The 20,473-nt window shown below is 36.6% G+C and overlaps 1 protein-coding gene across 2 annotated transcripts in view; it reads right to left on the bottom strand.

Moving 5' to 3' along the window:
- Positions 1 to 1,503: 1,503 nt before the first annotated feature.
- OPRK1 (opioid receptor kappa 1) overlaps positions 1,504 to 20,473 on the bottom strand; it is a 32,425-nt gene continuing 13,455 nt past the window's right edge. The window contains exons 1-3 of one of the 2 annotated variants that reach the window (XM_044244487.1): positions 19,243 to 19,290; positions 17,425 to 17,777; positions 1,504 to 4,585 (exon numbers count right to left, since the gene is read on the bottom strand). In XM_044244487.1, coding sequence (XP_044100422.1) covers positions 4,053 to 4,585; positions 17,425 to 17,767 — 876 coding nt within the window. In that variant the 5' untranslated portion in view covers positions 17,768 to 17,777; positions 19,243 to 19,290 and the 3' untranslated portion in view covers positions 1,504 to 4,052. Of the gene's footprint in view, positions 4,586 to 17,424; positions 17,778 to 19,242; positions 19,291 to 20,473 lie in introns of those variants that run through there. The other variant, XM_044244486.1, reaches the window with a different exon arrangement.

The raw sequence follows: 20,473 nt of genomic DNA, 5'->3' as shown, positions 1-20,473 counted from the left end.
TGCTAGTGTGTTCTCTCCAATTAGCAAGAGGAGTCCCTCTTTGACTTCCTTTCTCTAAGTTTGTTTCTACTTCAAAAAAAAAATCTTCCCTTTGTCAAGATACAGGTTTTTAAATTACTCTTTATGTGTACAAATACCACGAGGCTTCGAAAAAAGTAATTTATGGTGGCAATGCTGTTGTATTAGAAGAAGGGCAGCAGAGGTTGATTTCTTTATGTTTTTAAAATTTTGAATATTTTCCATAATGGAAAAGTGATTTTCCATAGAGAAGGCTGTGTGTAACATTGATTTTTGGATCCTGACAGGATAACTGTGTGGAAAGACATGAATTTTCCTAAGTGATTGGTAGGTTTTAGAATTTAAGATCATAGTTTAGATCCTTACATGTTTTGCTCCTTTCCATTAATTATCCACAAAATTGTCATGGATGAAAAAACAAAGAGACTGTTTTTAGTTTTGAGAAACAGTTAACATTGTTCTTGAAGTACAGCATCATCAAAGCCATTAAAGAATATGATTTACCACAGTAATTGACTTGTGTTTTGAGCAGGCACAATTTTTATTTTATTCAAGACACACAATCTTATATACAATGTTTAATTATCACCTTCCAAAATTACAAGATATAAATATATACAATAAAGAATATGTGATTATACTTTTGTTTCAGGAAAGAAAACTGTTTCAGAGCAAACAGGTTTATGCCCTTTTGGGATAGGATTTCATATTTATGCTGAAACTTCCAAACAATTCTTGTTTAAAAAATAAATCTCATTGGATGGACATACAGCCTTGTCATAGTTCTGTCCTTAAAAAAGTCTAATTTTAGAGTGAGCTAGTAAGGAATACCAATGAAGTGTATTCTAGTTATTCATCTTATTATGTCCCAATACTAGATAAAACATCTATAAATTATCCAATAATGGTTTTACAGATTTAAGAACCTGTATTTCTCAGCAACACATCATAGAATGAAACCACTTTCTTAAGATTTATGTGAATATTCCTTGATTTTTTCAAAACTAACTTTCCAAACTGTGTTCCTTTGTAGCATTATGCTTCGAGTTTTGACTTAAGCTCTCTGCATAGGGGGTGCTTTTAGATTCTTAGGAGTATTTCTGAGACATTAATGCCAGTCTCCCCCAGCTAGAATTATGGGTTTTCATCCTCATTGCTGCCTCCTGCATGGTTGTTTCATTTCTCTGTATCTTTTTATGACCCCTCAATAGATCTTATCTTCCAGAAGTCACCAGGGTGGGAAGATGGAATTTAGGTAGAGTTGATCTTGAGGTTTGATACACACAGTTCTGGTCTGTGTGTATCCTCCTTGTTGTGATGAGAAAGCAGGAATATCAAAACATGGAACATAGACATACATCATCTCACATACACATGCATGCATGTGAACACACAATCACATATATACACACACGCACTCACACTCACACATGCATGCACACAAAATCACATAAACAAAAACACATATACTCATGAATACTCACATGCACAAACATGTACACACACATGTGCATACTTACACAATCACACGCATATATCCACACATGCAGCCATGCACACCCACCATGCACACACAGAAAGACAATATTGACACTTTCACATATGTATGCTCACATGATCACATGAGCACACACAGACATATACACTCATTTCTTGCACACACATGCCCACATACACACTTTTGACAAATTAATATTTTTGTGTAAATGGTATTTTCTTTAACATGGATGACTCACTTTTTCATTCTTTAAAATTGTGCCCTAAAATGACAAAGCCTTTCTCTCTTCTTCCAGTTTGGGGAAATCGGTGCCCACAATAATAGAGAACTTAGAACATCTCTCATGGGCACTCAGAGCTACTTCTCTCTCTCCATGGGCTGCAAACTTAGATATAAAGACATGCAGGATAATCTGGTTAAAGTCCAGACTCTAATAATGGCAACAGATGCCATAAGGGCATGAGGGGTGCTAAGTGAAAGAGAAACCATTACTATAATTACTATAATCTTATTCTATGAATGTATATTTTTGCACTGTGTAAGAATCCTTCAAGAAAATCCCCTGGGTCTTACTGTTCCATAAACAGATTTGTATATTTCTCCCATCAGTAGGGCTTGTTCCTGAAACTGCTCTCTGCATAAATATCCCTTCTACATGGTAGCCAAGATTTTTAACCATGGGGTAAATGCCAACAAATATTTAAGCCGTCCCTATCTACATTTAGTTGTAAGAATACAAGGACATGAAAGAAAATCAGTGAAATTTAAGAAATGTTCAAAGAGCACTGTGGGTTCATTTGGAAGAACTCTGCCTTTTGGCCTTAAGTCATCTGTCAGATGCCATGAAAATCTGGGATATATAGACAAGTATCATCAATAGCCACATATAAAGCCTTCAGTGCAAGGTTTGCTTCCAAAAGAAGTATATACACAAGGCAGAAAGTACACAGTGAACAGAAATTATAGATGTAATAATGTCTATAAGTATGTAGGACCATAAATTTGATTTTCCCATTAAATTCCAGGAGGTGCTGCCCTAATAACATATAAGATTAAGGAAGAGAAGAGACAGGGGTTATTTCTAAATTATCCCTTTCTTCTCCCCAGGCAAATTACAGAAAAAGCCATTACCTTTGAAATCATAACTTTCAGGGGAAAGATGAGGGAATTAATATATCATCTGGAAGTTTTAGCAAAATTATCCTAAATGTGCTCTCATAGCATTATCCTCAGCTGGTATGCTCTTCAAAGAACACAGTGAAAGGTATGGCCAAGCACCACAGGTGACATAATGTCCTTCTTCAGCCCTCAATTAGAAATATTTCTACTTCCTACCAAAAACCACAAAATCCTAGCTCAAGATTAACATGAGCAAAATGCTCTCCCTCCACAGATAAAGAACGTTTGGTAAAGCTATATATTCATGAAGAGATGTCGCATATAAATTGGATTCTGTCAAGTCAACATCCTGGGAATAAGTAAAATATGTTATGGTTGTTTAACACATGAGTTATAAGCACAACTGAATTGCCTACATGGTGCTCAAGGGTCTGAAAAAGACGGAGTCAGACAAAGATGGCATCTAACCAATTCCCAGAGTGAAGCTACTGTTGCCACAAAATGTCTCCACATCAATCGTTAATAACTCCGGGGATATTGTGAGTGTGTCCTCAGGAAAGTGCCTGACTGGGGGGGCAAGCCCAGCCCTTATTAGCATGTATACTATTAATTACAGATGCAATATATATACTTCAGTGGTATTTAAACCACTTTGTATTTCTTGACATCAGGACATGCTTTATCATGAAATTATTTATCTGAAGAGCATGCTGCGAAACGAACCGTGCCTTTTAAGAAATTAAACTATGTTGGAAATCACATTTTGCATGTTTAAATAACTTCATAAATATCAAGATAATTTCCTATTATACATAAACATCAGACACCTCAGGTGTGGGTCCAAGTCATACTTAAGCCAGAGTCATTACTACACAGCCACATGAAATGTGTGTCCACATAGCATAAAGTGAGCTAGGCACATGTCCTGGAAATGGTTCTTGTTTTTTTCAGGTTGTTGTTGTCAATGTAAAGCATCTGGATAGGTCATCCACTAAGCTCTGAAACCAATAGTTTTTCCTTATCCTTTTTTCTAAACAGAGCTTTTGGAACCACACTGCACAGAAAGGCCACAGCAGATGGGTCCTGGACTAAATCTAGGTAACCAGAAGAAAAATACTTATTTCTTTGTTCATCAAGGGAACTGAGAGTCAGTCCTGCCTCCTTGCCTTAGGAAGGCAAGGAAGGCTGAATTTGCTTCCTCAAATCCCTACAGCTTTGATAATTTGATACTTTGATACTCCCACAGACCTGAGTGGCTAACCCAGCCTGCATCTTACAACTTCAGACCATGAGATTTCTAAAAGTTTGTTAAAAATTCTACCTTTCCATCTCAGACTTCAGTACTAATCTGAGTTAACCCGAGATCATTAAACTCTTCTCTTCCTGAAGAACTGTAAGAAGACATCTCCACGACTAGTCATACTGGTTTATTTATTCCATCAACATCCCTCATATAAGTAGGATCCTGAACTGTATTTCTGACTCTACTAGTGCTTTGTCGCTCCATCCTCATCTTAATTGGAAAGCAGAAGTCTCTGAAACACCGCTTGAAGTTTTCATCAAGAAAGGCATAGAGAATGGGGTTCAGGCTGCTGTTAGTATAACCTAAGGCAATGCAGAAATAATAGCTGGAAAGGGCAGCCGTGCTGTGAGACGCATTCCCCAGAGCCTCCACAAGGATGAAAATGTGAATGGGGGTCCAACAGATGATAAAGACTGCCACCACCACCAGAACCAGCCTGGTGATCCGACGGAGGTTGCGATCTTTCTCTCTGGAGCCAGAAAGGAGTCGGACGCTCTTCAAGCGCAGGATCATCAGGGTGTAGCAGATGATAATGATGATGACAGGGATCACAAAGGCAAAGACGAAGACACAGATCTTCATGAAGAGGTCCCACCAGGAGTAATCATCATCTGGGAACTGCAAGGAGCACTCAATGACATCCACATCTGGACAAGGTGAACAAAACAAACAGAAGCACAAAAAGAAAATCTTTTCTTACTACTGTGGCTGCAAAGCATTCTAAAAGTGAGTTTTAATATGTCTGGGTACCAAGATCCAATTATGGTGAGATGATATTACCTAATGTAGATCACAAATTAGGAATGAATGCTCTGTATATTAACCATCCTATCCATGCTTTGATCAGTGAAGCCAGAAAGTCACCATTTATTGTTAACATATGCAATGCTATGAAATACATATTACTAGCTAGTGATAGGAATTATGTAGTTGTGGAAACCAGCTTTATGTGAATGACTTTCAGAAGAACTAAACTGGTAATTTATAGCATAAGCCCTTACTTGCAATTCCAATCATTAACAATTCTCCCAGATCTAAGGCTGTGACAATAAAAGCTAAAGCTAGTATCTATTTGTAATAAAGGAGTAAATGTTGCAAATATAGCCATTCAATTTAGCAAAAGCCAACCTGTCTGAAAACATCAAGTGATTTACAAAAAACATTATGTGGGTAAAAACGTATACAAATTGTGTCTAAATATGATGCAGGAGTTGTGACTTAAAGGAATCAATTGATTAAGGGTGTTGTTGAAACATGAGTAAATTTGGGGGGAAGGAAGAGGAGGAGGAAGAAAAGAAAAGAAAAAAAACAGAACAAGGAAAGGGAGAAAAAGGAGGAAGAAAATCATCTTCATTAACACCATCATCAAGGAAATTCATAAGTGAGACATATTTTTCATTTTTATCAACACTACGTAGCAGATAAAACAAAGTATTTTATTTGATCGATTGGAAAATTGTGTTATTTGCTCTGCTTCTCTTTGCTGGATAGAATTTCTTTGGAGTGCCCTTCATAGTGGAAAGAGCAGAGACCAGAAAAAACAGAGATCCAGGAATAAGCACTTTTTTGATACTTTCTTTGGGGGCCTGCTCACCCCTCTGGGGCTCCCTTCTTCCTCAAGAATCAGCTAGTCCACATTTTTTCCTCTTCCCTCTGAGAAATCATTGAGCACAGAGCAGGAAAAATTCTTTGTCATGATCTGATCCTTCCTTACTGATAAAGTAATCATGGGCAATAAGAGAAAAATTTTTATAATGATATATTCTTCTGACATTGAGAAAAATTACTTCAAAAATAGAACAAGAATACTTTTAAGTAGTGAAACATCTCTATTTATATTTTCTAAAACATTTTAATGTGATCTTAATCAAATATCTCTAAGTAAAAACAAAATGTACCATCTTAGAATTTCAATTAGACATACTTACAATACAAAGAATATAATCATTTTGCCCAATTAAGATGACTATCTCAGAAATTTATCTTTTATCAACTAGATATCAGATAAAACCTTTCATTAATAAATGCAAACTTTCAGAATAACTTGTAATTTTTGATTCTCTGGAAAAAAATCATCATTTAAAGTATTATTACTATGAAGACAATTAGAAACAAACAAGCATCTTTTAAAATTTGTGCTTTTAGTGTTCATGGGAATACTAATAGTTAAAGTCATTTTTTTAAAAACCATCACTATTATTTAAAAAGTATTTATTAAGCAACTTTTGACAGGTGCACATTGCAAAAATCTGAATTTTAAAAATATACCAGTCTGGATTTGACTTGCCTATTGAAACTAGTCTCCTTGAAAGTAGGGAACATGTTTAGTTTTGTTTTGTCCTTTCCAGGCTTAGCTTTTGTGTATACCAACATTGTCTCTTTCTTGAGGTTGGCTTCAGTTTAAATGTCACATCAGAGACATTTATACAGAGTCTGATCCATTTGAATAGTTCTGTCCCTTGCAACTTATATTCTCTCTATATATTATAATCAAATTATTTTTAAATCATTATATAATGACAGAGGCTAGAAAGAATCTCTTCTGTAATAATATGTTACCTTTCCTGGTATTTTTCTCTCCATCCAGAATGCATACTACCTTAGGGTGGATAACCAGCTTGCTGTCCTCAATATATAATCCTTGCCACATAGGGTAGAAAGAACATAGAATGCTTAAGGAATACAAATCTTCAACTAAGAACATAAGGTGCTTAAGGAGTACAAATTGTTAAATAAGTGAATAAATGAATACCACAGGGAAACCCTTGAAAATGGGGACTGATTACAGTAGTTATTATGGAAGAGCAATCTGCTGAGAGAAGTAAGGAAACCTAAGAGCTGATGTTTAATCAGCTTCCTCTTGAAGAAATTGTCCTGCATGTTGCAGGGGCTCAATAAATATGTGGTAAATGGGTGAAATAATCAACGACCACTACTTTTATAAGAGTTTGGAAAACATTCAGTGATAGAGTTAGAAATATCCTCCAGAAATGTCAGTGAAACTAAGCTTATACCAACAAAGATAAAGGAGAATACTGAGGCAATCATCAAGGAAATTCAAGTCCACATGCACCACTTTTTATTAAATATTCTCTTTCAGGAAAAAAAAATGTATCTTTTGCTTTAATGACACACATAGGTTGAAAGTGAAGGGTAGAAAAAGATATTCCATGCAAATGGAAACCAAAAGAGAGCAGAAGTATCTATTTTTTTTTAAGATTTTATTTATTTATTTGACAGACAGATCACAAGCAGGCAGAGAGGCAGGCAGAGAGAGAGGGGGAAGCAGACTCCCTGCTGAGCAGAGAGCCCGATGTGGGGCTCAATCCCAGGACCCTGAGACCATGAGACCAAGACCTGAGCCAAAAGCAGAGGCTTAACCCAGTGAGCCACCCAGGCGCCCCCAGAAGTAGTTATTCATACATCAGACAAAACTGGCTTCAACTTAGAATCTGTCATAAGAGGGAACAAAGTCACTATACGATGATAAAAGAACCAAGTTATCAAAAGGATGCAACAATTGTAAGTATATATGCATCCAACATTGGAGTAGCTAGATATATGAAGCATATATTAACAGAACCGAAAGGAGACAGAGATAGCAATAATAGGGCACTATTTTTTTATTGTGTTCTGTTAGTCGCCATAAAATACATCATTAGTTTTTGATGTAGTGCTCCAAAAGTAATTGTTTACATATAACACCCAGAATAGGGCACTTCTATATCCCACTTTCAACAATGGATAGATCATTCAGATATAAAATCAATTAGGAAACAGTAGACTTGAGCAACACTATAAATTAAATGGGGTGGTGGGGGAGGCCTGGATGGCTCAGTTGATAACGTGTCTGTCTTTTGGTTTTGGCTCAGGTCACAGTTACAGGGGTCATGAAATTGAGCTCTGGGTGGGGCTCACCGTGGAGTCTGCATAAGATTCTTTTCTCCTCCCTTTCCCTCCCCTTCTGCTCCTCCCCCACCAAAATAAATAAGTAAATAAATAAACAAACAAATAAATAAAATCATTTTAAAAATAAATAATACATTAAAAAATAAAATGGACTTCACAAACATATACAAAAAATTCCATTAACAAGAAACAGAATACACATTATTCTTAAGTGCACATGAAATATTCTCCAGTATAGAACATACATTATGCCATAAGTCAAGCCTTAACAAGTTTAAGAAGACCGAAATCATATCAAGTATCTTTTCTGACCACATGAAAATAGACATTAAATAGGAAGAAAATTGGAAAATTCACAAATCTGTAGAAATTAAATAATATGCTCCTGAACAACTAAGGGTCAAAGAAGAAATCAATGAAAAATTTTAAAATGCTTAAGATGAATAAATAGAAATACAATATACTAAAACTATGGGATGTAGTAAAAGTTGTTCTTAGAAGGAAGTTTATAGTGATAACCACCTACATTAAGAAATAAATAACATAGCTTACATATTAAGGAACTAGAAAAAGAAGAATGAACAAAGTCCAAAGTTAGTAGAAGGAAGGAAATAAAGAAAAGAGCAGAAATAAATGAAATAGAGACCAGAAAACAGTAGGGGAAAAAAAAAAAAAGTTTTTTTGAAGATAAAAAAAGTCAAACCCTTAGACCAGGAAAAAAGGAGAGAAGACTACATCAAAGAAAAGACATTACAAGAGATAACACAGAAATACAAAGGATCATAAGAGACTACTATAAACAATTACATGTCAACAAATTGCATAACCTAGAAAAAATGGGTAAATCCCAGAAACATACAACCTACAAAACTGAATCATAAAGAAATAGAAAATCTGACAGACCAATAACAAATAGATTGAGACCACATCAAAAACCTCCCAACAAAGGAAAACCAAGTGCCAGATGGTTTCACTTGTGAGTTCTATCAAGCATTTAAAAAGGATACCAATATATTTCAAACTTTTTCAAAAGTTGAAGAACAAAGTATACTGCCAAACTCATTTTATAAGGCTAGCATTAACTTGATACCAAAACCAGACAAGGACACCACGATATCTCTGATGAACATGATGCAAAAGTCCTACAAAACACTAGCAAACCAAATTCAACAGCACAAGAAAAGAATCATATATCATAATCAAGTGGGATTTATCCCTGGGAGGCAAGTATGGCTGAACATATACAAGTCAAATAATGTGATATACCACATTAATAGAATGAAAAATTAAAAATCAAAAGATCAGGGTGCCAGGGTGATTCAGTCGGTTAAGCCTTTGCCTTTGGCTCAGGTCATGATCTCAGGGTCCTGGGACTGAGCCCCGCATTGGACTCTCTGCTCAGCAGGGAGCATGCTTCCTCCTCTCTCTGCCTGCCTATCTGCCTGCTTGTGATCTCTCTCTGTCAAATAAATAAAATCTTAAAAAAAAATAAAAAATAAAAAGATCATCACAATAAATGCAGAAAAATATTTGACAAAAGTTCAACATTTATTCATGATTAAATATCTCAACATAGTAATTATAGAAGGAATGTACCTCAACATAATAAGGCCATATATATGACAAACCCATAGCTACATCCTACTCAATGGTGAAAGACTGAAAGCTTTTCCTTTAAGCTCAGGAACAAAGCAAAGATGCTCATTCTCATCACTTTTATTCAACATAGTACTGGAAATCCTAGCCATAGCACTTAGGCAAGAAAATAAATAAAATGCATCCAAATCAGAAAGAAAAATATAAAATTTGTTTGGAGATGACACAATCTTACGTATAGAAAACCCCAAAGACTCCATTAAAACACTATTAGAAAAAACTAATTCAGTAAAGTTGCAGAATTCAAAATCAACATACAAAAACTGGTTGCATTTCTTTTTTTTTAATTTATTTTTTATTTTCAGCATAACAGTATTCATTATTTTTGCACCACACCCAGTGCTCCATGCAATCCGTGCCCTCTATAATACCCACCACCTGGTACCCCGACCTCCCACCCCCCGCCCCTTTAAAACCCTCAGATTGTTTTTCAGAGTCCATAGTCTCTCAAGGTTCACTGGTTGCATTTCTATACACTAACAATAAACTATCTTAAAAAGAAATAAAATAATGACATTTATGTTAATCTGCAAATAAACCTAATATATCTGTATACTGACAACTATAAAACATTGATGAAAGAAATTTAAGAAGATACAAATAAATGGAAAGATATCCTATGTTCATGGATCAAAAGAATTAACATTATTAGGGGCACCTGGGTGGCTCAGTGGGTTAAGCCGCTGCCTTCGGCTCAGGTCAATATCTTAGAGTCCTGGGATCGAGTTCCGCATCGGGCTCTCTGCTCAGCAGGGAGCCTGCTTCCCTCTCTCTCTCGCTGCCTGCCTCTCTGCCTACTTGTGATCTCTCTCTGTCAAATAAATAAATAAAATATTAAAAAAAAAGAATTAACATTATTAAAATGTCTAAACACACAAAACAATCTAAAAATTCAGTACAACCTCTATCAAAACCCAAAAGCACTTTTCAAGGCAACAGAATAAAATAATCTTCAGGGGCACCTGGGTTGCTCAGTCAGTTAAGTGTACAATTCTTGATTTAGGCTCAAGTCATGATCTCAATATTGTGAGATTGAGCCCCATGTGTAAGGCTGAGCATGGACGTGGGTAAGATTCTCTCTCCCTCTCCCTCTGCTTCTCCCCACCCTGCACTCAGTCATTCTCTCTCAAAACAAAACAAAACAAAATGAAAAAATAATCCTCAAACTCATATGGAACCACAAGAGACGTTGAATTGTCAAAGGAATCTTGAGCAAGAACAAAGGTATCTTTGTTCATCAAAGGTATCACAATTCCTGATTTCGAATTATATTACAAAGCTATAATAATCAAAACAGTCTGGTGCTGGCATAGAAAACAGACACATATTCCAATGGAATGGAGAATAGAGAGCCCAGAAATAAACCCACACATATACAATTAAGTAATCTTCAATAAGGATGTCACAAATAGAATGGGGAAAGGATAGGCTCTTCAATAAATGGTGCTGGGAAAATGGGATATCCACATGCAAAAGAATGAAAAGAATGGACACTTATCTTACACAATACATAAAAATCAACTCAAAATGGATTAAAGACAATGTAAATAAAACCACAAAACTTCTAGAAGAAAACATAAAGGAAAAGCTTCTTGATACTGGTCTTGGCAATGATTTTTTTTTATATGACACCAAAAGTACAAGAAATGAACCAAAAATAAACAAGTGAGATTACATCAAACTAATTCAAACTAAAAACAAACAAACAAAAACCAAAAACCCAAAACAAACAAACAAAAAACCCCTCCTGCATAGCAAAGGAAACAACAAAATGAAAAGGCAACATACAAAATGGAAGAAAATATTTGCACATCATGTAACTGATAAGGGGTTAATATCTAAAATATATAAGGAAATCATGGGGCACCTGGGTGGCTCAGTGGGTTAAAGCCTCTGCCTTCAGCTCAGGTCATGATCCCAGGGTCCTGGGATCGAGCCTCACGTCTGGCTCTCTGCTCAGCAAGGAGCCTGCTTCCTCCTCTCTCTGCCTGTCTCTCTGCCTACTTGTCATCTCTGTCTGTCAAATAAATAAATAAAATCTTTAAAAAATAATAAATAAATAAAATATACAAGGAAATCATACAACTCAATAGCAGGAAAGCAAATAACCTGATTTAAAATGGGCAAAGAATCTAAATAGACATTTCTCCAAAGAAGACTTAAAAACTGCCAACAGGATTACAAAAAGGTGCTCAACATCACCAATCATCAGAGAAGTGCCAATAAAAATCACAATGAGATATCACTTCATACTTCTTACTGTGGCTATTCTCAAACATTTAAAAAAAGGTAAGTGTCGGCAGGGATATGGAGAAAAGGGAACCTCCATTGGTGGGAACGCAAACTGGTACAGCCACTCTGGCAAACAGTATGGAGGTTCCTCAAAAAGTTAAAAATAGATGCGTTTGTCTGTTTCGTGTGGGTTGAGTTTGAGGAGTTCATTATAGATCCTGGATATCAACCTTTTGTCTGTACTGTCATTTGCAAATATCTTCTCCCATTCCATGGGTTGCCTCTTTGTTTTTTTGACTGTTTCCTTTGCTGTGCAGAAGCTTTTGATTTTGATGAAGTCCCAGAAGTTTATTTTCACTTTTGTTTCCTTTGCCTTTGGAGACGTATCTTGAAAGAAGTTGCTGTGGCTGATATCAAAGAGATTACTGCCTATGTTCTCCTCTAAGATTCTGATGGATTCCTGTCTCACGTTGAGGCAAGATATGAACAGACACTTCTCCAATCAAGACATACAAATGGCTATCAGACACATGAAAAAATGCTCATCATCATTAGCCCTCAGGGAGATTCAAATTAAAACCACATTGAGATTATGCTGAGTGAAATCAGTCAAGCAGAGAGAGTCAATTATCATATGGCTTCACTCATTTGTGGAGCATAACCAATAGCATGGAGGACAAGGGGCGTTAGAGAGGAGTAGGGAATTTGGGTAAATTGGAAGGGGAGGTGAACCATGAGAGACTATGGACTCTGAAAAACAATCTGAGGGGTTTGAAGTGGCGGGGGGGTGGGAGGTTGGGGTACCAAGTGGTGGGTATTATAGAGGGCACAGCTTGCATGGAGCACTGGGTGTGGTCAAAAAATAATGAATACTGATTTTCTGAAAATAAATAAATTGGGGGGAAAAAAACCCACATACTTGAAGAGAAAAAAAAAAAAAAAAACACATTGCGATATCACCTTACACCAGTTAGAATGGCCAAAATTAACAAAACAGGAAACAACATGTGTTGGAGAGGATGTGGAGAAAGGGGAACCCTCTTACACTGTTGGTGGGAATGCAAGTTGGTGCAGCCTCTTTGGAGAACAGTGTGGAGATTCCTCAAGAAATTAAAAATAGAGCTTCCCTATGACCCTGCAATTGCACTCCTGGGTATTTACCCCAAAGATACAGATGGAGTGAAAAGAAGGGCCATCTGTATAGCAGCAATGCTATATAGCAGCAATGCCCACAGTCGCCAAACTATGGAAAGAACCAAGATGCCCTCCAACGGATGAATGGATAAGGAAGATGTGGTCCATATACACTATGGAGTATTATGCCTCCATCAGAAAGGATGAATACCCAACTTTTGTAGCAACATGGATGGGACTGGAAGAGATTATGCTGAGTGAAATAAGTCAAGCAGAGAGAGTCAATTATCATATGGTTTCACTTATTTGTGGAGCATAACCAATAGCATGGAGGACAAGGGGCGTTAGAGAGGAGTAGGGAATTTGGGTAAATTGGAAGGGGAGGTGAACCATGAGAGACTATGGACTCTGAAAAACAGTCTGAGGAGTTTGAAGTGGTGGGGGGGGGGTGGGAGGTTGGGGTACCAGGTGGTGGGTATTATAGAGGGCACGGCTTGCATGGAGCACTGGGTGTGGTGAAAAAAATAATGAATACTGTTTTTCTGAAAATAAATAAATTGGAAAAAAAAAGTTAAAAATAGAGCTATCATATAATCCAGTAGTTCCACTTGGTATATGTCCAAAGGAAATCAATATCTCAAAGATATCTATACTCCCATGTTCACTTCAGCATTATTTACAATAGCCAAGATACTGGGGGGGGGAACTGTGCACCAATGGATGAATGGATAAAGAAAATGTGGTATATGGTGTGTATATACACATACACAATGGAATATTATTCAGTTATTAAAATGAAAGAAATCCTGCCATTTGTGGCCACATGGATAGATCTGGTGAACATTATGCTAAATGAAATAAGCCAGACACAGAAAGACAAAAACTATATGATCTCCCTTATATGTGGAATTTCACAGAAGCAGGAGTAGAGCTGTGGTCTCCAGGAGCTTGGGGCAGGAAGGATGGGAGGCAATGGCCAAAGGTTACCGTTAAGCAAGTAAAAAAGTTCTATAGAGGGGCCCCTGGGTGGCTCAGTGGGTTAAGCCTCTGCCTTCAGCAGGGTCCTGGGTTTGAGTCTCCCATCGGGCTCTCTGCTCAGCGGGGAGTCTGCTTCCCACCCCCCTGCCTGCCTCTCTACCTACTTGTGATCTCTCTCTCTCTCTGTCAAATAAATAAGTAAAATCTTTTAAAAAAAAGTTCTGTAGATCTACTATGCAGTTAGGTTTTATAGCTAATGATATTGTACAGCATACTCAACATTTGCTAAGAGGTTAGATCTTATGCTAAATTTTCTTATCACATAAGAAAAATAATAAGGCAGAAAGAAACTTTAGGAGGTGACAGATGTCTGTGGTCTTGATGGGGTGATGGTTTCACAGGTGTATATTTAACTCTAACTCACTGAGTTGTTCACATGAAATATGCACTGCTTTTTGTTCATAAAGTGGTTTTCTAAAGTCTTTCTTTTCTCTTTATAGTAATATTAAAAGGCTGTAGCTTTCTGTAGCACATGTTCCAATGTCTCAAGGCTGTCATAATTATGGAGTTAGTTCTAATATCTAAACTAAAGCTTGCCTTGTGTTTATTCTTTTTGTTAAGAATAATTCTGTTTCTGTTTGTAGTCATTACCATAACTTAGTAATTATAGTAGTGGTAATAAACAGACTATGAATTCCCAAAATAAATAGTACACACATGTATACTGTGTAAAATGTTATATTTAACATGATATACCCATAAAGTGAAATTCTTGCTGCACGCAAGGGCCCTCATATTGAATGAATACCCTACAGATGTTAATAAACATAAGCAATAAGGCAGGACCAGTTAAAATCACTATGTCAGATAAAGATGCTAGTTAACATTTATCAATGGCTTACTAGACATGGCCCTGCTTCTTAACTTTCCATGCACTGACTCATTAGATCTGGAAAACACCTAGGAGGTAGACACTATTATTTATCCCTATTATGCAGATAAGGACATTGAGGGACAGAAATCTAAGTAATGTCTCCAAAAGGATAGTGTCCATAAATGATGAAATCAGGATTCAATCTCAGGCACTTTGCTTCCAGAATCTGTGGTCTTAACCAAAAAGAAACCAGAAAGAAACTCAGAAGCATTAACTGAAATTTCTCATCAAGGTAGATGTGTTCTAAGGTAGTTGATGCCTGATTTCCTTCAGTAAGCATTCTCCACAAACATGACAGTATAAACTACCAATGCCATTCAGTTCTGATTCAGGGTGCAGAGATTGTCTAAAATACTCCTCTTGGTCACCCAACAGTCTTTGAGTGTCATTTAGCACTCAAAAATGAATGTACTAGATGGTTCAGAGACAATCTTTCATCACATACTCAAAATCCACTTTAGAAAATTGTTTTAAGAATCATCTTCTTATAATTAAAAAAAAGAAGAAGAAACAAAGAAAGAAATGAGCTCTCTACAAAACTACTTTAATTTTTCCCATTTTCCCCTCTGTTTGCTGCACAAATTAATCTCCCAACACTGGTGGATCCTTTCTTTCATGGCATCTGCACACATTCATCTACAGCAACTTCTTCCTGGAAAACCTACATTTATCTTCATTTTGTCTTTCAAAAACTGAATTGAAATCCATTGCTTCTATGATGTCATTTTTCTGACAATGATTAGAGGAGTCCAGTGGCTAAGTCTGCAAGTATGTCATGAAATATCAAAATCAGTTCCTCACTTGCCTAGGGAAAATTGCAACCTTCTTTTATCACTTGGCCCATTCTTCTAGTCCTCATGGGGTATATGCAGCCTCTCCTTTTGAATCCAGTTATTAAACATCAACACCCTAGGCTAAAGCATTTCTTGCAACTATATATCCATTTGTTATATACACAAAGAAACAAAATCCTGTGTATAATTAATCATATTTTAAAATGCTTCTCTGATAAAGTTTGGCATATCTTAAAATTTACCAAATATTATAGCTTAACACCTTCCACAGCTAAGCTGGAAATTCATTTTATAGTTTAAGAGGGAAAAGATTGTGTTTCATTACAAATGTGGACTATACTGGAGAAGCTATGACTTTAGCACCTGCCCTTTCTATGATCTGGTAGGTCCCTACTACACATATTCAATTATCTGTATTTACAAGGTTATGAGCCTCCCTAATAAACTAGACTTTTTAGAGAACTGCTACAACAATAAACAGCATTTATAAAGTCCAAAGTGATGGTTCTGTTCCCCTCTCCCCAACGGATTTCTACTAAGACCAAAGATATTTTCATAGCTTTACTTTTACTAGTAAAGTAAAACTGATGGGACAGTAGTCCTCACCCTGGCCATATTAGAGTCCCTAGGGACATCTTAAAAATCTTAACACCCAGGGGTGCATGGGTGGCACAGATGTTAAGCATCTGACTCTTGGTCTCAGCTAGGATCTTGGGATCAAGCCCCCCTTAGGTTTCCTTCTCCCCCTCCTTATACCTACCCCCCATAAATCAATCAATCAATCAATCAATCAGTCAGTCAATCTTTAAAAATACTTCAATACAAAGACTGTGCTTCTGGTCAATTAAACCAGAGCCTCCAGGCGTGGGACCGAGGCAGCAGTATAGCCCTTGAACAGCATGGGTTTAAACTGCACATGTGCACTTACATGCAGTTTTTTTTTTTTTTAATTACAGAACAGTACTAAAAATTAATTTTCTTTACTTTATGATTTTCTCCATTACACTTTATTTTCTCCAGCTTACTTTATTGTAAGAATACAGCATACAAACATATAACATATAATATGTATTAATCAACTGTTTATGTTATCAGTAAGGCTTCTGAGTCAACAGTACACTATCAGTAGTTAAGTTTGGGGAGTCAAAGGTAGTACAAGAATTTTGACTGCCTGGGGTTGGTACACCAACATTATTCAAGGATCATCTGTATTTTCTGAAGTACCCACGTGAATCCAACATGCAGCCCAGGGTGAGAACCACTACCCTAGTAATACTGGGAAAATATCAGGTATCCTGTTCGCATTGCGTAAGAACTAGTATAACCAAAACCTAAGTTTTGCTCATGTGTACTATCATCCATCAGTGAACCCAATTCTGAATGTCCTACAACCAAATGAAGGAGTTATAATGGTGACATGGAGATTAATCCCTAAAGAAAATGCGTAAAGAGTCAGCATAGGTTTCTAATGATTTAGCATCCTTTTTTAAGGAGAAAGAAGAGGACCAAGTAGGTGTATCTTACAATTGCCAGCATGCAATAGATTGTATTCTAAAAATCCACATGCCTGTGGTTCCCTGCTTCATCCCCACCTCTCCAGATTCTGATAAACTCTTCCAGAGTAGCAGATAGTTTGGGCATCTATGTTTGGGTAATGTCTTTATCCATCCTATGTTTAGACATAGAAAGCATAAAAGTGTTGTGTTTCTCACCTTCCATGGATTTATGCCTTGTGTTTCCACTGGTTTTTGGTTTTTCCCCTAGATATGTGTCCTGCTCATTTCCAAACTAAGAGTTTGTCTAATTAGAAGTAGGATTGTAAAAATGAGATGAACACAACTGTTCTTACCTTCCCTGACTTTGGTCCCTCCAAGGACTATCGCAGATATGCCAACAGATGATGATAAGAGCCAAATACAGATGTTAATGATCTTTGCCTTCATGGGGGTGCGGAAGTCTAAAGCTTTGACGGGGTGGCACACAGCAATGTATCGGTCCACACTCATCATGGTCAAGGTGAATATGCTGGTAAACATGTTATAGTAGTCAATGGAAATGACTATCTTGCACAGCACATCCCCAAATGGCCACGAATTCATCAGATAAACCGTGCTCTGGAAGGGCATGGTTGTAGTAACCAAAGCATCTGCCAACGCCAGGTTAAATATATAAATGTTGGTTGCTGTCTTCATCTTTGTGTATCTAAAAGACAAGAAACAAGAGCATTTCTCTTCAACTTTGTATCAAATCCATGAGTGTGTTTGTAACACAAATCCAAATGTGTTTGTAACAACCTTTGAACTATTGAATTTGTTTTTCATTCACTTATTCTTTACATATTTGTTGAGCATCTAATATGTAAAAGGACTGTTCTAGACATTAAAGGTAATAGGAAAAAAGTAGACAAAAATCTTTGACTTGACTTAGCTTTTATTCTGGTGCTTTGTTCAAAATACAGTGCAAATAAAATAGCATAGATGAATAGATGAATATACATAACAGATCTTTTTGACAGACTCGCACATAATACAGGTTGGTCTTTATTTTGTGACTGGCAATTCATTTTAATCCTACCTGGAGTTGCTTGCTTTTAAGCATTTTTTATACTTTTTTATTTCTTCCTCTTCACTGTGTAAAACAAAAGATAAAGCTTCTACAACTTTTCTACAGGGTCATTTTGAGAAATCCATCATTGTAATTACGTCTTTTGAAAATTCAAAATGGTTTTCATTTTTAAAATACATTCAATTTCAATGGCTAAAACACAGCTAAGTTTGTTGACTTTTGTTTGCCAGTGTGCCATTAGTTTTTCATTGTAAATGCATTATGTAAATAAAGCTGGCTGAGTTCTTCCTTATACACATCACAGCACAAAATGTAATCTAGCACAGTAGGTGAGAACTCAGTTCTTCTTTATTCTCATCTTGAGAGATTTTTTAAACACATAAGTTGTTTCTTCTTCCAACTGAGGGGACAGTAATTTTCAAAAGAGACCAAAAACATTGCCTTTAAGGCCAAATTATTCTTTCCATTATAACATGAAGTTTAGAACAATTCTACTTTCAACTAAAACTGAATTAAGAGGACTGTTTTACCAAGAGAATGCTCCCTGAGGGATCTATAGGGCATGAAACATTCCAAACAGTATCAGCAGGTTTTCAGAGGCCAAATGCCTCTGAATATGTAGGGGAAATCCATGTTAATTACTTTCTATACACCTCAGATTTATAGACCTTATCATAATTAATTCAGTCATGCCCCACATACCTTCTTAATGTTATGGTTTTAACTGTTATTTAGGGTCACTTATAAGGAGCTGTCCTATGGAAAATTGCTTTATAAAATCTTTATAAAATCAATATCTTTATTTATAAAATCAATATCAATGGTTTTTATTGATCACTGCTAGGGTGTCTTTCAATAAATGAATTTCTACATGAGAAATGTTTTTTAACATGTGACAGAACAACCTTGGCTCTCCTGGGAGGCAAGGTGGTCTTCTATGAAGTCAGGTCATCCAGAGTCTGGATTTAGTGTATGACTTTTCTGAGTTTCGTGTCCTGTCACATAAGATAATAAAACCGAATGGTCATACCAGAGGTAAAGGCAGTAGATGACTTGACTCAAAATGTGTGACATACAGGATCACTCTTAGCATCCCACTTACCCTCTCCCAAATCTTCCCCTCCTCTCTTTCCTTCGTGCTAGAAAATGTTTTGTCTGTGCTGGGCTGAAGGCATGGTAAAGCATGGCACAGAGTCAGTATCTGTGGATTTCCATTCTGATGCTCTCCTATTTAAACAGTGCTTTAATCTGGAGAATGAGAAGCTTATTTTAAAATATGTCATGTTTCACCTTTACAATTTTCACTCAAATATTGTTAAGTGGCCTATAAATTTTATTAAATGTGGAGTACCTGTGTGGCTCAGTCCCGTTAAGTGTCTGCCTTTAGCCCAGATCACTATCTCATGGTCTTGGGATCGAGTCCATGTCAGGTTTCCTGCTCAGCTGAGAGTCTGCTTCTCCCTCTGCCCATCCCCTCCCCCACTTGTGATCTTTCTCTCTCTCTCTCTCTAATAAATAAATAATGAGTAAATGTATATGGCCAATGCTCAGAGCATAGGTATTATAAAAGCATAGATAACTAGGGAAATTCGCTTACTGAGACAGAGCAAATATTTCCAATGAGCAAGACGGAAATGCTATCTGTTCAAATGTCTTCTATAAGGTATAATTTTATGTTTGAAAATGGCATCTTACAAGCCAACCTCCTATTCTATCTACTTTCTATCCAAGAATCCCTGTTATTAACAAAGATTATAGTGGGGAGTGCCTCTGACTTTGCTCTCATATTTAGTGACCCTGATATTCTCTTCTTACTTTATGAAGTTAGGCATATGAGACAGTTCCCTGTTTGGGTAGACTTGGGTTCCAGTCCTTATTTTTCCCTCTGTTAGATTTTGGAGAGGTCACTAAAAATGGAGCTTCAGTTTCTCGACTATAAAATGGGAAATACAATGTTTATCTCATAGAGCTCCTGAGATAATTAATAAAATGCTCCTAATCCAAAGAATATGTCCAGTTTATTTCATGGTCTTTAACTCCTCTCCCCCCCTTACGTATGTGGAAGCCATCAGTCAGTCACCACAAGAAGAAAAAAAGGAACCTAGTTTTCGTTAGAGCCATAGTTCAGCTTTAATATGAAAGACAATAGCAAAAATAATGCCTGCAACATATTGGAAGAATGTGAATGAAATGAAATATGAGTTATAATAAAATGTAATATGCACCTTTATCAACAGTAGCCCAAATTATGGAAAGAGCCCAAGTGTCTACTGACTGATGAATGAATAAAGAGGGTGTGGTATATATACACAATGGAATATTAGTTAGCCATA

This window comes from Neovison vison, chromosome 4 (genome assembly GCF_020171115.1).
Source record: "Neovison vison isolate M4711 chromosome 4, ASM_NN_V1, whole genome shotgun sequence".
Taxonomy (NCBI): domain Eukaryota; kingdom Metazoa; phylum Chordata; class Mammalia; order Carnivora; family Mustelidae; genus Neogale; species Neogale vison.
This window is presented reverse-complemented; position numbering and strand designations above follow the sequence as displayed.